Source organism: Pseudophryne corroboree, chromosome 2 (genome assembly GCF_028390025.1).
Source record: "Pseudophryne corroboree isolate aPseCor3 chromosome 2, aPseCor3.hap2, whole genome shotgun sequence".
Classification (NCBI taxonomy): domain Eukaryota; kingdom Metazoa; phylum Chordata; class Amphibia; order Anura; family Myobatrachidae; genus Pseudophryne; species Pseudophryne corroboree.
In genome coordinates, this window is record NC_086445.1 from 48,658,126 (window position 1) to 48,675,535 (window position 17,410).

Consider the following 17,410-nt stretch of genomic DNA (forward strand, 5'->3'; position numbering starts at 1 on the left):
ATTGGCTGACGTATCTTCTGCCAACTCGCATGCCCTGGTCAGTGAGACCAGCTCAGCGACCAGTGCTGCATGCGGTCTGCCCAACGGTTTCAGCTTCTATAATACCTCGGTCATCTACAACAGTATATCCTGTAACATGTTTGTCTGTCTGTCTGTCTGTGGTAACTACCGTCAGTCTAGGGGAAAAAAAAATATTAGGTCTGCGTTCACTAACGGGCTGTCACTTATGTCTGGTCTTGTAGTAAAGGTCTGATTCAGATATTCTACACCATCACGCATATCAGTGTCCATACAAAATTTTCCTTCACCAGTATTCTCATCCTCCACCCTTTGTGCATTACAAGGCACATGCAGTTATATACTGGTGTCATTCAGTGACAGCTCCCTTTTGTGCTGATGAGACATACCGGGTTTGGGCAGAACTTTGAAGGACCAATACGGCATGTGGTGTATGAACTGTCAAATCATGTAACAGTACTACGTCCTAAGCATTTGACCCTTGTCCCACACAACTGCAGTTTATCCCTTGAGACCTTGTGTCCTGTCTGGAAGAGATGAAAAAGAAACTGTTTAGTATCTGTCAGGGTCGACTCAAATGAATCAGCGCACAACAACAAGTCATCAACATATTGTAAACAGTCATGTAGGGCTTGGGAGAAAATACTCAGGCTGTCACTTGAAACCTCGGGAGAGTCGGGTCCATGTATTGTACCCCCTTTGTGAATGCAGAGATGAAGAGGAAACTGTGAAGAAAACAGAATAGAGGTTGGTGGCAGTAAAGTTTATAATGGTGGAGAGGATTTTATTAAAATGACAGCTGGATTGGGCACTACAGGGAATTGATTAACTACTTGGTCTACCCCCCTTAAATCTTGTGCTTGCTGTGTCACTACTGGGACTACCTCAGCCATCAAATCAGTGTCCTGTCCATCCTAAGTTCATAGGGAATCCGGTATCTGTGAGATAATTCCCTCTACCTGTGATGGACATGAATCTAGAACAGTGGAATGCAACATTAGTCTTTGAGGAGTATCTAACATACCTTGTACTTCCTGAGCGGGAGTACAGTATATGTATTTCACATTTCAATTTACACAACAAAATCTCTGTCGATTAAGTTAGTCAGGGGCCACTGCTGCTAGGGGAACAGAAAAGGGTTTAGCATCATAGAGGCCCAATCGTAACTTCAGCAGGTTTTGTCAAAGGGTAATGTTGCACTTCTCTCGTTACTCCCATTTGCCGAATTAGTATTTACCTGTGATCTTTCTTTCTATATATGTACTTGAATGGCTCCATACTTACTAGTTCCACTGGTCTCAGCCACTTCCCCTGCAGGCTATAGCTCCTCTTTTACCGGTTGGATATTACTCCTCTGAGTGCATGAGAAATGGCTGAAACCACTCGGGTCACCTTCTCCTCCTAAATAAAACGTTTGACATACATTAGTACATATTATAGGTTACATTCATATTTTTATTATTTTCTATAGTTTGTATACTGGCTGTAACTGCTTCCACATCTACATATGGCGGTGTACTTCCATTCTCTTTTTTACTTACTCATTGTTGCTACGAGTTCAAACAGTTATTATGTTTTTGTTCTTGTCTTTTAAGACTTTGGTTAAACATGCTACCTGCAATACATTAGGATCAAAACCACCAATCACTGGAAATTATATTTCACCATTCATACGTACTCAATCATTTCAAAAAGCTTCCGTATAAGGAACATACTTCCTGTCAATGTTACTTGGGTTTTGTTCCACTAGAATTCCGGGTGAGAAACAACTTATCAATCACCCCATCTAGCAGACTTCCACCGGACCCTTTCGGCCCCTGTCCTCACACATAATCCACGGACCCTTTCGGCCCCTGCTCCTCAGCCTGAACCCTGGCTCCTGTATGCCTCTTGCGTGCACACTTAGCTCCCATTGTGGACTTTTTAAACACATGCACTAAGTGGCCAACGCAAGACAACAGTGAAAAGTCCTTTGAGCGCTTTTCACCCGCTCCTTCTCCGCTGGAAAGTACCATGGTCCACTTCTGTAGTGACTACCGTGTACCCAGTGAAGACCCTATCAGACCCCTCAGGCAGTAGCGGATACAGACAGGGGCGAAATGGGCGAACGCCCCCCCTACACTGCACTGCACCGGGAAAAATGGCCGAGGCTGGGTTTTCAGATTTCAGTACTTCTAAATACTGAATTCTGCCCGCCCCGGCGCCAGCGACGATCACCTGCTGCGAGCAGCGGCTGAGCGGCAGGCAGCAAGCACTGACACTGCCGGCCGGGCCGCGGCACGCCTACTGCCGCTGAGAGTGACGTCTGAGGGTGCGATAGACAGTGTGTGCTGTCAATCAGCGACAACCTTCCTTCCCCCGTCCCAGCGGCTCCTCCTCCTATGATGCCTCTGCGCAATGACACACACTGTCATGCGCAGTAGGCTTTAGTGGATGCCGAAAAAGCATTCAGGGGCAGGCTAGCGCCAGTTTGCAGCAGAGGATGAGCGGGCACGGAGTCCATGGAGAGAGCTTAGCTAAAGCAATTGATTGTGTGTATATGCCATGTCTCCTCCCCTTCAAGCTAAAGTGTGTGTGTGTGCCATATCTTCCACACCCCCCCTTCTCCTCCTAGCTAAAGTGTGTGTGCCATGTCTCCCCTCCTAGCTAAAGTGTCTGTGTTTCATGTCTCCCCCCTCCCCTCCTAGCTAAAGTGTCTGTGTTCCATGTCTCCCCCCTCCCCTCCTAGCTAAAGTGTCTGTGTGCCATTTCTCCCCCCTCTTCTCCTAACTAAAGTGTATGATATGTCCCCCCTCCTAGCTAAAGTGTGTTTGTTCCACGTCTCCCCCCCTCCTCCTAGCTAAACTGTGTGTGTGCCACGTCTCCCCCCTCCCCGCCTAGCTAAAGTATCTGTGTGCCATGTCTCCCCCCAATTCTCCTAGCTAAAGTGTATGTCTGCTCTTGTACCGTCCCAGGCCCCAGTGTGTATGTCACCATGCCCCTCCTCCCCCAGTATGTTTGTCACCAAATCCCTCTCATGGCCCCCATATTTGTCACTATGTCCCTCAAAGACCCAGTGTGTATGACACCATGTCCCACCAAGACAGGGACAGCTCGACGGCCATTTGAGTGGAGTGGCGGGACAAATTACTGATCTGGCAGAGGACCTCCATTCCAGAAGCGGACCTCGGACAGTGAGACATGGGACAAAGATCCGCAGGCCCGCAGCTTGGGGTGAGATACTGTTTAAGCCCTTACGCTGCAATACTCGGAGTAAAGAAGGGGGCAGGCTCCCCTGTTTTTTTTCCTCGCTGCCCCAGTGTAAGTTAATAAGGGGGTAGGATTCCCCTTGCCCCCAGTGCCTGCATTATTTTGGCTCATTCAGTGTACTGTAATGTGAATTTCAGCTCATTCTGCGTGCTGTAATGTGAATTTCGGCTCATACAGTGTGCTATAATGTGAATTTCGGCTCATACAGTGTGCTATAATGTGAATTTCGGCTCATTCAGTGTGCTATAATGTGAATTTCGGCTCATTCTGCGTGCTATAATGTGAATTTTGGCTCATACAGTATGCTATAATGTGAATTTCGGCTCATTCTGCGTGCTATAATGTGAATTTCGGCTCATTCAGTGTGCTATAATGTGAATTTCGGCTCATTCAATGTGCTATAATGTGAATTTTGGCTCATTCTGTGTGCTATAATGTGAATTTCGGCTAATTCTGCGTGCTATAATGTGAATTTCGGCTCATTCTGCGTGCTATAATGTGAATTTCGGCTCATTCAGAGTGCTATAATGTGAATTTCAGCTCATTCAGTGTGCTATAATGTGAATTTCGGCTCATACAGTGTGCTATAATGTGAATTTCGGATTATTCAGTGTGCTACATTGTGAATTGCAGCTCATACAGTGTGCTACAATGTGAATTTCAGCTCATACAGTGTGCTATAATGTGAATTTCGGCTCATTCAGTGTGCTATAGAAACATAGAATTTGTCGGCATATAAGAACCACTTGGCCCATCTAGTCTGCCCCTTTTTTTTTACATTATTTTTATCTCTAACCTTATCTGATCCTTATTTCTTTGTAAGGATATCCTTATGTCTGTCCCATGCATGTTTAAATTGCCCTACTGTCTTATCCTCTACCACCCCTGATGGAAGGAATGGCGATTCGCCAGTCTGTATCACCAGTGCGCAGGGTTCTCCCCACTAACTGGCAACATTTTATTAATAATGGCAACAATAGGAAATTTTAGAAGCGAACGGGAAGGGCATTACTAAGTGGGAGGGGCTATGATTAGGGGGAGGAGTCATAATTCTTAAACCGCCCCCCTAAAAGTTAAGTCTATATCCGCCACTGCACTCTGTATTAACAGAGTAATACCACACCTTTCCAGTGGAGGTTACAGACCTGCTACTTTTATGTTTCTATCCACTGGAATTCCATGTGGGGAAACGTCACCACACCATCCAATGAATGTCCACCAAGAATCTTCCTGGGAGTACAGTGAAGTTCTTAACTCTTTACTCAATCACCTCTGCGTATGCTAACACAGCACGTATGATGACGCTATTTACGCAAAATTACGCAAAAACCGTATCATGTTGCAATGCGTATCACATGACCAGAGGTGCGGTCAAATCGCACGACTCACAAATACTTGTTATTTGTGTGCCTTACGATTATGAAGACAATTTTACTTTTTACAGTAGGTTATCTCTCCGTCACCTGGGGTGTTTTGGCTAACCCCACACCTGGCCTTAAACGTGCGATTATGAGCCGCCATGCCACTGGAGCTACTCCTAGATGAGTGTCTCGCCCTACGGAATCCCGAATTCCGGGGTTCAATCCAATCACACTTACTTTTAACCCACACAAATTCACAATATTTTTCTGTACAGAAAAAGGAATAATTTCTTAGTGATTGATAACATCCCCCCAGAGGTATTACACTTCAATTCAATATGGCTATTGACTATCATTTAAATGCTATTATTCAGATTGGATAGCCATCTAGCAGAACCTACAATGATATAAATATAATATATCCATATAATAATAATAATAATAATAATTATATATATATATATATATATATATAATATTTCACTCTTATGAAACCCCCACACAGCACATGTATTTATACACACATACTGAATGAGTGTAGTTTCCACAGAGCCTCTAATTTGCATCTCAACAGATGTTTCACTAGGTCTTGTCCTAGTGAAACAAGTTCATTAACATTTCGATTGCTTATCTTGTAACAAGCAGAGGGGCCATTTTACACACTCAGGATCTTCCACGTCTAAAACAAATCATTTTTTTCATCAAGCTAAGTATTTACCTCCCTTGTACTCTCACTAGATCTAATTGAAACACAATTTATAATTGACAATGACATGGGTTAGTTAAATTCATTGGTAGCTTTTAAATGGTGATGGATTTGTACATATATATTGTTTACATTGTAACAAAGGCTACAGATTGCTTAACAATGGCCTTCAGGACTTAAGTTATGTGGCTTCTAAGACCAATGCAGATTTGTACATCAGGAACAACAGGTAATATTTGCTATTCATTACTGTACCTCACATTAGACCTAAAATGGCCACTGCTCCTTTCCATTCCAAACCATGTGCTTGGACAAAATGGTGTCCATGCCATGTGACCAGAATATAAACACTAGCTCTATCCCTTGTCACAAATAAATCACAATTTATACAAGCACCAGAAGTTGCCCTAGTGGACAATTCCCACTGCATGGTAACAACGTTTCAGCGCGAACAAAGCTCTGTTACTTCAGGCCTATGTAAGCAGTATGCGAATAGGACGCAGCATGCTAACACAACTATATCCGTCATGCACCAACTATTAAATGCTCATTAGATTTACTTAACAGATAAACAATCCAATCTGAAACAAACACAATATGACTTATTGAACCTCGTTTAGCAACAATAAAAAGTACGCTGTAGCACTTCTAATATTGTGCGTTTTTATCACACTCACAGGCAACAAAGAAATCTATTGTCCCTTGATTCATATCAGTGCTTTACTGATAACGCAAAAAACATATGAAGTTCAGCAGCATCTAGATGCGTCCATCTTTAGCTGGTAGACCACAACGCGTCAGTACAGTGCATCATTAAGTACGTGATATCCCTGACGGAGCCCCCAACTGTGAATTTCCAATTATTTTAAATAAACATTTTAATGCCAGCGTTAATATATACTGCGGACGCAAGGCGCATCTTATTACCATATACGATAAAAGTGCACTGAGCGTTGCAGCACTATGTCCCTTAAAAGAAAGCAAGCAGTCGCACACATTTGTATACTGAGGTCCAACGCTCAGAGATGTTTGATATTAAAAGGGTATGCATACAAAATAACATATGTACAGTATATCATTCAGTTATAATATATATAAATATGGTTACAGAGTTACAGTTATAAAATAAGCAGTTGCAGTTACATAAGAATCAGTTACAGCCAATATACATACGCTTAGTTTCACTGGAATCAGGCAGCCAGTCATCAGGTAGGAGACTTCTAAGTGTGTGTGTGTGTGTGTGAGAGAGTGTGTGTGTGTGTGTGTGTGTGTGTGTGTGTGTGTGTGAGAGTGTGTGTGTGTGTGAGAGTGAATGAGAATGTATGAGTGTGAATGAGAATGTGTGTGTGTGTGTGTGTGTGTGTGTGTGTGTGTGTGTGTGTGTGTGTGTGTGTGTGTGTGTGTGTGTGTATGTGTGTGTGATAGTGAATGATAATGTATCAGAGAGCCAGAGCCTGATTCTGGGTCCCTCTTTTTATACAGTAAAATAATGGGTGTATACAACAGTGAGTTACATCTTCTTCCATTGGTCCAGAGGCCAAACCTCTCAAGAACTCGACGGCTCATAGTTCAGTGTGAGGTCTTTTGTCCTATGTTGCAAACACATGTGTTTGCCCCCAGGGTCATGCAGTGAGGCCAGTTTCAAGTCTCAGAAAGTCCTTTGTATTCATACATTTGGTCATAACTAATCGTTGCAATGTGCTACAAATTACCCATAGCTATCAAATTAATCCACACATTCTCCTGATCATTTCGACACTAAGCATGGTATAATTAACTTGTTCCATTCCAATAATACATATATATCTGATTTTACACTCTATTATATAAATACAATTTAATACAAAATGGTGCTTAACATGTTTTTGTCTATGTGTTGTATGATTATGTGTTGAATATGCCTTTGTGGCTTGTCTGTGTGAATGCGTATGCTACCATATATCCTGTGCACGCTGCGTGTATGCGCACGAACAGAGACCTCTGTTTGGAGTTTGTATGTTGTGTGTGTGTAATATTTTTGACTTCGACAACCCTTATCAGCCTGCCTAATGACCAGCCGGTCATTTTTAATCAAAGATTTCAAAGCAGATCGATGTGTCTTACTAAGATTATGATATCTAGGCTTTTCATCAATCTTATCCAAATCAGCCTCAACCAACCTCAAATAGGTCTTAATGCTAGCATTAGAACTTTGGGGATCAAAAATACTAGGGGCTTTTAGAATCTGTGCCCGTGGCACTTCAGAATCATGATCACCAAAAAGTTCACGTAGTCTTAGTTTTCTGCCCAATTTATAACAATCTACAGATGCATTAAATTTATCATGGAAAGAAGTAGGAACAAAAGAAAATCCCAGGGACAAGACATCGGTCTCTGGACCAGTTAACACGTGGTCAGATAAGTTAAATACCGTATTTAGGACCTGTTGCCCCAACCACCTCCTCTTTTTCACTTTGTCCCCACGTCGCGTGGGGTACCTATGCCACGGCCTCCGCGTCTCATGGCAGTCACATTTTGTTGCTTGGATATTTGAACTTCTGTTCGCGGATACCCAGGTTTGACTGTGGCACGCATGATACTTCCGGATGCATTCCACGGCTCTATTTCCGGATTCGCCCCGTTTCCGGCCGTGGTTAATGGATATATCCTAGGGCTTGTGGCTAGGATTATATATTATGTTTGATATTTGCTGATGTGGCGCAGTGCACTGACATTGTTGATATTGTGCTGACCTGCAGTGATGGCTTCCTAGAGCTAAAGTGCTGTGTTTAGCGGTGGAGCGCTATGCGTTCCACGGATGCGTTCCACGGCTTTACTTCTGGGTTTGGCCGTTTCCGGCCGTGTTTGATTAATATATTCCAGCCTCTAGAGCTAAGGTTTCATATTGTGTTGATTATTTATGGATATGGCGCAGTGCGCTGACACTATTGGTGGTATTATACTGTCCTAAAGTTATTTATTAATGTCTATTGGGTTTATTGGTATATTGGCTATCCCATGATGCATTGGTTGTTGAGACAGGGAACTCTGGGTAACTGATATTGGTATATATTTGTGTTGGTGGTGATGGTGCTTCAGTCTGCTCTCCTGATGCTGTGGTGATAGGATGCATTGCTGCTGGTCCTGATGATGGTCCTTTGGGGACCGAAACGTCCACACTTGCACTTTTCTATGGTCTGTGAGTAAATAAAAGAGACTTGTTTTCATTAAAGAAATGTCATGTTCTTGGATTTGGCGTGCCCATTTATATTCCTTATAGCCCCTGAGGAAGACCTGTATCGGTTGAAACAGCTGTTGGGCTGTGCCTGTACGTACACTTGTCGCCTTGATATGGAATAAATCTTCTTCGTTTTCTCATCTAAACCGTGAGTGCTGGCTTGTTTTGCTTTTTCCAATGAGCTGGAAAAGCGAGTGCCTTTATGTTATTTTACTGCCTTGCACCATCTATTCATTCTGTACCATGGTTTTGAGTGCTGTCATTTTTGCTCTTTTATATATATATATATATATATATATATATATATATATATATATATAACACACATGTTATATAGAACATATTGTATACACACAAATGCACATATAGAACACATATGCACAAATGGACACGTAGAAGAACACATGCACATATACATACACATAGAACACATACTCACATACAAATAAACATATACACACATAGCAGAGTTGCCTACCCTCCCTCATTCTGCAGGAGACTCCCTGAAATAGCAGCAATCTCCCTCACTCCCTGACTAGACCAGCAATCTCCCTGATTTTACTTTACATTCTTGGGGTAAAAAACTAAATCAGAGATATATACAGTACATTCAAATGAGTTCATCTGTGCCATTTCCCTGCATTGTTATAAGGCACAGTGGCCCTCATTCCGAGTTGATCGCTCGCTAGCTGCTTTTAGCAGCAGTGCAAATGCTAGGCCGCCGCCCTCTGGGAGTGTATCTTAGCTTAGCAGGAGTGCGAACGAAAGGTACCCAGCATTGCTACAAAAAAAGATTGTTCAGTTTCTGAGTAGCTCGAGACTTACTCCTAGCTAGTGATCACTTCAGTCTGTTTAGTTCCTGTTTTGACTTCACAAACACGCCCAGCGTTCGGCCAGCCACGCCCCCGTTTTCCCAGGCACGCCTGCGTTTGTATCTGACACGCCTGCGTTTTTCAGCACACTCCTGGAAAACGGTCAGTTACCTCCCAGAAACACCCACTTCCTGTCAATCACTCTGTGGCCAGCAGTGCGACTGAAAAGCATCGCTAGAGCTTGTGTAAAACTGCATCGGCTTTTGTGAAAGTACGTCGCGTGTGCGCACTGCACGCTATACGCATGCACAGAAGTGCCGATTTTTAGCCTGACCGCTGCGCCGCGAACAACTGCAGCTAGCGATCAACTCGGAATGACCCCCTATGATTGCTATGGCTACATGCATTTTAAATAAGGTTTCTCTTGGCCACTTACAAAACATGAAAGCTCTTCTAAAACACAATACACCAGGCCTGGCCAACCAGTGGCTCTCCAGCTGTTGTAATACTACAAGTCCCATCATGCTTTGCCACAGTTTTGCTATTAAGGAATGCTAAAACCGTGGCAGGACATGCTGGGATGTGTAGTTTCACAACAACTGGAGAGCCACAGGTTGGACAGGCCTGCAATACACAAACAAATCCTGATAAATATCTGTGTCTTTTCTTCCACAAGTAGATCTTACTAACTTTGGGGATCATTTACATTTGGATGTAAGTCATTTTTATGACCCGCCTCTCAGATGTAGCAGTACGCGTCCGCGCTGATAGGTGTTACTTTCACATCTCCCTGACATGCTTTTTCAAAAGTAGGTAAGTATGATACATAGGGGGTGATTCCGAGTTGTTCGCTCGCTAGCTGATTTTAGCAGCATTGCACACGCTAGGCCGCCGCCCTCTGGGAGTGTATCTTCGCTTAGCAGAATTGCGAACGAAAGATTAGCAGAATTGCTACTAAATAATTCTTTGCAGTTTCTGAGTAGCTCCAGACTTACTCCTACACTGCGATGAGCTCAGCCCGTTTCGTTCCTGGTTTAACGTCACAAACACGCCCTGCGTTCGGTCAGCCACTCCCCCATTTCTCCAGACACTCCCGCGTTTTATCCTGGCACGCAAGCGCATTTTCGCATTAATCGCTCCGTTGCGAAAATCGGCCACGAGCGAATAACTCAGAATGACCCCCATAGATCATATGCACACAGACACACATAGAACACATACATATATACACACATACATATATACACACACACATAGAACATATACACACATACATACATGTACATATAAAGGGCCTAATTCAGACCTGATCACAGCAGCAAGTTTGTTCTCTAATGGGCAAAACCATGGGGGGTAATTCAGACCTGATCGCTAGGCTGCGTTTTTGCACAGTGTGGGATCAGGTCCAAACTGCGCATGCGTATGCACCGCAATGCGCAGGCGCGTTGCTCGGGTACAAAGCGGATCACCGCTCAGCGATGGGTTTGTGCGACGGATCCGTTCGCACGGGCGAACGCAAGGAGATTGACAGGAAGAAGCCGTTTGTGGGTGGCAACTGACCGTTTTCAAGGAGTGTCTGGAAAAACATAGGCGTGTCCAAGCGTTTGCAGGGAGGGTTCCTGACGTCAATTCCGGTCCCCGACAGGCTGATGTGATCACAGTGGCTGAGTAAATCCTGGGCTGCGCAGAGATTGCACAAGATCTGTTTGTACAGCTCTGCTACACATGCATTCGCACACTTGCATAGCTGAAATATGCACTGTTGATAGTGCTTTATTATTATATTGGTCATTACACTCTGGATATGTTGATATTCTTTTTCTATTTTTGATATCTGTGTTTTTGAAATTATATAGGGCCTATTTCACACCTGATTGCACCTCTGCGATTGGATAGTCGCAGCCCAGACTGAGTGAAAATCCGCACCGTGCAAGTCTGCGTACGCCGTGCGAAAAGCTTTGCAAACGCCGGTCAGCTGCAAATCCGTTCGCAACTCACTCACCATCGAATGATTTCTCCAGCCTGTGCAGTGTGTGTGTAGCCCAGGACTTACTCCTACAGTGCGACACAAACAGGCTGATCGGGGCCAGAGCTGACGTCACACACACGCCCTGAAAACGCTTGAGAACGCCTGCGTTTTTCATGACACTCCCAGAAAATGTCCAGTTACCATCCCCAAACGTCCGTTTCCTGTCAATCAATCTGCGTTTGCCTAGCGATAAAAAAAGGCAGTATTTTTTCTCAGTTTGGCCTCACGCATGTGCATTACGATCCGTACGCTTGCGCAGTCGTTCCATAATCATCTGCTGTACGATTTTGCACAATGGCGATCGGGTCTGGTTAGGCCCATAGTCGTTTTGGTCTCCGTAGACCCATTTACTCCTTATGGCTACATTTGACCTTGGGTCAAATACATACTGGACCAATTAGAACCTCATGTGCCATTATTGCTTGGAGTTGGTTCGTCTGCATGTTTTGAGTTTACTTTATGCTTGCATATTTTTTATGTATAATGTTTTTTGCAGTCTTCTATTTCTTTTGTGGAGACTATGGGGGCAATTCCAAGTTGATCGCAGCAGGAATTTTGTTAGCAGTTGGGCAAAACCATGGCCCTCATTCCGAGTTGTTCGCTCGTTATTTTACTTCGCATCAGAGCGATTTTCCGCAAACTGGGCATGCGCAATGTTCGCACTGCGGCTGCGCCAAGTAAATTTGCTAAGAAGTTTGGTATTTTACTTACGGCATTACAAGGTTTTTTCATCGTTCTGCTGATCGTAGTGTGATTGACAGGAAGTGGGTGTTTCTGGGCATAAACTGGCCGTTTTATGGGAGTGTGTGAAAAAACGCTGGCGTTTTCTGGAAAAACGCGGGAGTGGCTGGAGAAACGGGGGAGTGTCTGGACGAACGCTGGGTGTGTTTGTGACGTCAAACCAGGAACGAAAAGGACTGAACTGATCGCAGTGGAAGAGTAAGTCTCGAGCTACTCAGAAACTGCAAAGACATTTCTTTTCGCTATTTTGCGAATCTTTCGTTCGCAATTCTGCTAAGCTAAGATTCACTCCCAGAGGGCGGCGGCTTAGCGTGTGCAATACTGCTAAAAGCAGCTAACGAGCGAACAACTCGGAATGAGGGCCCATGTGCACTGCAGGGGAGGCAGACATAACATGTGCAGAAAGAGTTAGATTTGGGTGGGTTATTTTGTTTCTGTGCAGGGTAAATACTGGCTGCTTTATTTTTACACTGCAAATTAGATTGCAGATTGAACACACCTCACCCAAATCTAACTCTCTCTGCACATGTTAAATCTACCTCCCCTGCAGTGCACATGGTTTTGCCCAACTGCTAACAAAATTCCTGCTGCGATCAATTTGGAATTACCCCCTATGATGGGCCCAGGTACAGCTTTCGGGGCCATGGCCTAATCGTGGGTGGCGTAGCCACACTCCCTTATGCAAATGACGGGGGAAAGAAGTCTTTTCAGTGACGCAAAGTGGCGCTGATGCAGATTTGAGGGGGCGCTGTCATGACCCTCAGCCAGGGGCAAATCCAGCACACAACAGCATGTGCCTCATGGAGAACAAAGCTGTTGCTAACAGGAGAGGTTGGCAGGGGGCAGTGGTGACCCAGGCCCCCGTGGTTTCCTCCCCACCCTCCACCCCTGTCTCAACAGCAGTGGGTGAAAAATCGGGTCAGTGACGATGAAAACATAGGTAAATGCATACCTCCCAACATTTGTGATGCGGGACCTTTGCGTGGAGAAGATGTGCATCTGGAAAGGGGTGGGGCATCCATTGGGAGTGGGTGTGGCCTCGTGTGGGTGGGTATGGCTTTTGCTGTGCAGAGCAGCGGTGATCACAGACTTTACTCAAGTGTAATGAGAGTCCCTGATAGAGAGTGAAAGGGGAGGGGGAAGAGGAACAGGGAAATGGAGATGGAGGGGGAGGGAAGTAGATAATTTAAGTACGTTTGCTTCTTAGTATGAGGTGGGGTTTTTAAGGATAATCAATGTATGCAGGGTGATCCCAAATATTTGGCAATTACAATAGGAAAAGCAATTAGATATAGGCAACAAAAAACATGTATTGGTAAATAAAATGTTTGTATACTTATCAGAGTATTTTGCAATCTATCCTGGTCCTGTGCACGGGACTCGGAGACTCCTTCCTTGAATGCATGTTTCACCGACTGAGGTTTGTTCACCAAGTGACAATGGTCGACACACAAATGGTCAACGCATTTTTTATTCACGTTCTCCTCAAATTTGCTTGATTTACAGTACTATCCATGTGGACTAGGATTGGGAATAGTAATCTGTGGCAAGTGAAGAAGTAGCGGAGTGAGCCGCTTTGCCCGAAGCAAGGCGAGCATCTACGTGTGTACTGACGGTGATCACAGGACATGAAATATACAATATTTGACCCAAAAATAAAAAAAAGTGTGTCGACCATTGCCATGTTGACCTTTTGACCCTGTGGACATTTAGCACCTGTCAACCATAACCACTGTTGACCTTTCATCTGTTGACCATTTGTACCTGCCGACCTAGACCATGTAGATTTATTTTACCGCACCCGAAGGGAACTGGATTATTATTATTTTTATAACATTTTCAAACTCAGTCTGCAACAGTAGCAATATGTGTGTTCCAAGCATTCTCAAATTATTTTACTATATGTTGGAACAGAGCACGCTATGATGCCTTATGCGCCCTTTCACCTTCAGAGTATTTTATAGATGTGCACCACCACAGTTGGATCAGGACTTTCTGTAACAGGTCACGTGTGTTCTGATGGAACCAGTTCAGTCAGTTTCTATCACTATCTATTGTTCATTGACCAAATCTCTCCCGATCTGTCCAATGTCTAGTGCCCCATTCTATCTAAATACCTTATCAGTATTTGTGTTTTGTGGTTATATTTTCAGGCAACAAAACTCCCCAGTGGATGAAAGTGGAGAACATGAGAACAGCAAGTGGGGAGAATGCAGAACGGCAGTGTGACCCTAGTGGAAGAGGGGGAGTCCCCTCTACAGTTCATGAAGAAGAGAATCAGAAGTCTCTCTCTAAACGTTGGTGTTACATAGGGCTCCCTGTGTCCTGATTGTCCTGTGCCTGCCCCTGTTCTTCTTGCTAATTATCTGTAGCTTGTTCATATTTGATGGGAACTTTGTTAGTCTTAAACAGTTGATGACTGTAGACCAGAATTAGCATTTATGGTGCCCAGTGAGGGGTTGGATCAGTGACTGGCTGGGATTTGAAGGCACACCGGGGTAAACCAGTTATAGGGGCCTATGTTTTGGGGTGTGGCCAGTCTCCAGAGGGGGTGTGACCAAACGCCACAGAGGCTTGCCTAACCATTAGTGAGTGCACTGTCTGGGCAACTTAATAAACATGTATAGTAAATACTGCTAGTGCATATACGATAAAGTAACAGATTAATAACAGCAATGCACTGTAGAGAATACACCATAGTCCTGTGCAGCATAAGGTAATATACTGTATGTATAACGTAAGTGCAGTGTCTGTAAACTAATCCCTAGAGGAGGGGGTGGGGCCCAGGCAGTGTGGCCCACTGGGGGTTGCCCCTGTGGCCAGTCCAACCCTGGATCTATTACCATAAATGCCCTATTTCAGATGTAAGTGTAACTGGGGTACCCTGTAAATTACTATGCTATCACTTTAAGGGTCAGCTCTGGTTACTGTAATATTCGAGCTGTAGTGCCTCAACCCAAGGCTATACTATCCTTTCCACCAGAGGCTGGCTTGGGGTATTACTAGTGATGTGCACCGGAAATTTTTCGGGTTTTGTGTCTTGGTTTTGGATTCGGTTCCGCGGCCGTGTTTTGGATTCGGACGCGTTTTGGCAAAACCTCCCTGAAAATTTTTCGTCGGATTCGGGTGTTTTTTTACAAAAAACCCCTCAAAAACAGCTTAAATCATAGAATTTGGGGGTCATTTTGATCCCATAGTATTATTAACCTCAATAACCATAATTTCCACTCATTTCCAGTCTATTCTGAACACCTCACACCTCACAATATTATTTTAAGTCCTAAAATTTGCACCGAGGTCGCTGGATGACTAAGCTAAGCAACCCAAGTGGCCGACACAAACACCTGGCCCATCTAGGAGTGGCACTGCAGTGTCAGACAGGATGGCAGATTTAAAAAATTGTCCCGAAACAGCACATGATGCAAAGAAAAAAAGAGGCGCAATGAGGTAGCTGTGTGACTTAGCTAAGCAACCCAAGTGGCCGACACAAACACCTGGCCCATCTAGGAGTGGCACTGCAGTGTCAGACAGGATGGCAGATTAAAAAAATTGTCCCCAAACAGCACATGATGCAAAGAAAAATAGAGGCGCAATGAGGTAGCTGTGTGACTAAGCTAAGCGACCCAAGTGGCCACACAAACACCTTGCCCATCTAGGAGTGGCACTGCAGTGTCAGACAGGATGGCAGATTAAAAAAATTGTCCCCAAACAGCTCATGATGCAAAGAAAAAAAGAGGCGCAATGAGGTAGCTGTGTGACTAAACTAAGCGACCCAAGTGGCCGACACAAACACCTGGCCCATCTAGGAGTGGCACTGCAGTGTCAGACAGTATGGCAGATTAAAAAAATTGTCCCCAAACAGCACATGATGCAAAGAAAAAAAGAGGCGCAATGAGTTAGCTGTGTGACTAAGCTAAGCGACCCAAGTGGCCGACACAAACACCTGGCCCATCTAGGAGTGGCACTGCAGTGTCAGACTGGATGGCAGATTAAAAAAATTGTCCCCAAACAGCACATGATGCAAAGAAAAAAAGAGGCGCAATGAGGTAGCTGTGTGACTAAGCTAAGCGACCCAAGTGGCCGACACAAACACCTGGCCCATATAGGAGTGGCACTGCAGTGTCAGACAGGATGGCACTTCAAAAAATAGTCCCCAAACAGCACATGATGCAAAGAAAAAAAGAGGCGCAATGAGGTAGCTGTGTGACTAAGCCAAACGACCCAAGTGGCCGACACAAACACCTGGCCCATCTAGGAGTAGCACTGCAGTGTCAGACAGGATGGCAGATTAAAAAAATTGTCCCCAAACAGCACATGATGCAAAGAAAAAAAGAGGCGCAATGAGGTAGCTGTGTGACTAAACTAAGCGACCCAAGTGGCAGACACAAACACCTGGCCCATCTAGGAGTGGCACTGCAGTGTCAGACAGGATGGCAGATTAAAAAAATTGTCCCCAAACAGCACATGATGCAAAGAAAAAAAGAGGCGCAATGAGGTAGCTGTGTGACTAAACTAAGCGACCCAAGTGGCAGACACAAACACCTGGCCCATCTAGAAGTGGCACTGCAGTGTCAGACAGGATGGCAGATTAAAAAAATTGTCCCCAAACAGCACATGATGCAAAGAAAAAAAGAGGCGCAATGAGGTAGCTGTGTGACTAAGCTAAGTGACCCAAGTGGCCGACGCAAACACCTGGCCCATATAGGAGTGGCACTGCAGTGTCAGACAGGATGGCACTTCAAAAAATAGTCCCCAAACAGCACACAAAAACTTAAATGCACCACAGGTATGGATGGATAGTATACTTGACGACACAGAGGTAGGTAGAGCAGTGACCTACTGTACCGTACTGCTATATATTATATACTGGTGGTCAGCAAAATTATGCACTGTCCTCCTACTATATATATACTGTGCAAAACTTAAATGCACCACAGGTATGGATGGATAGTATAATTGACGACACAGAGGTAGGTAGAGCAGTGGCCTACTGTACCGTACTGCTATATATTATATACTGGTGGTCAGCAAAATTATGCACTGTACTGCTACTATATATACTACAATGCAGCACAGATATGGAGCGTTTTTCAGGCAGAGAACGTATAATACTGGTGGTCACTGGTCAGCAAAACTCTGCACTGTACTCCTCCTATATAATACTGGTGGTCCCCAGTCCCCACAATAAAGCAGTGTGAGCACAGATATTTGCAGCACACTGAACACAGATATGGAGCGTTTTTCAGGCAGAGAACGTATAATACCTGTGGTCACTGG

General features: G+C 44.4%; 1 protein-coding gene across 1 annotated transcript in view; it reads left to right on the forward strand.

Annotated features, from left to right (window-relative positions):
- Positions 1–669: 669 nt before the first annotated feature.
- LOC134997248 (antizyme inhibitor 2-like) overlaps positions 670–17,410 on the forward strand; it is a 116,467-nt gene continuing 99,726 nt past the window's right edge. Inside the window, exons 1-2 of the mRNA XM_063951261.1 lie at positions 670–765; positions 14,287–14,430. Coding sequence (XP_063807331.1) covers positions 14,344–14,430 — 87 coding nt within the window. The 5' untranslated portion in view covers positions 670–765; positions 14,287–14,343. The remainder of the gene's footprint in view (positions 766–14,286; positions 14,431–17,410) is intronic.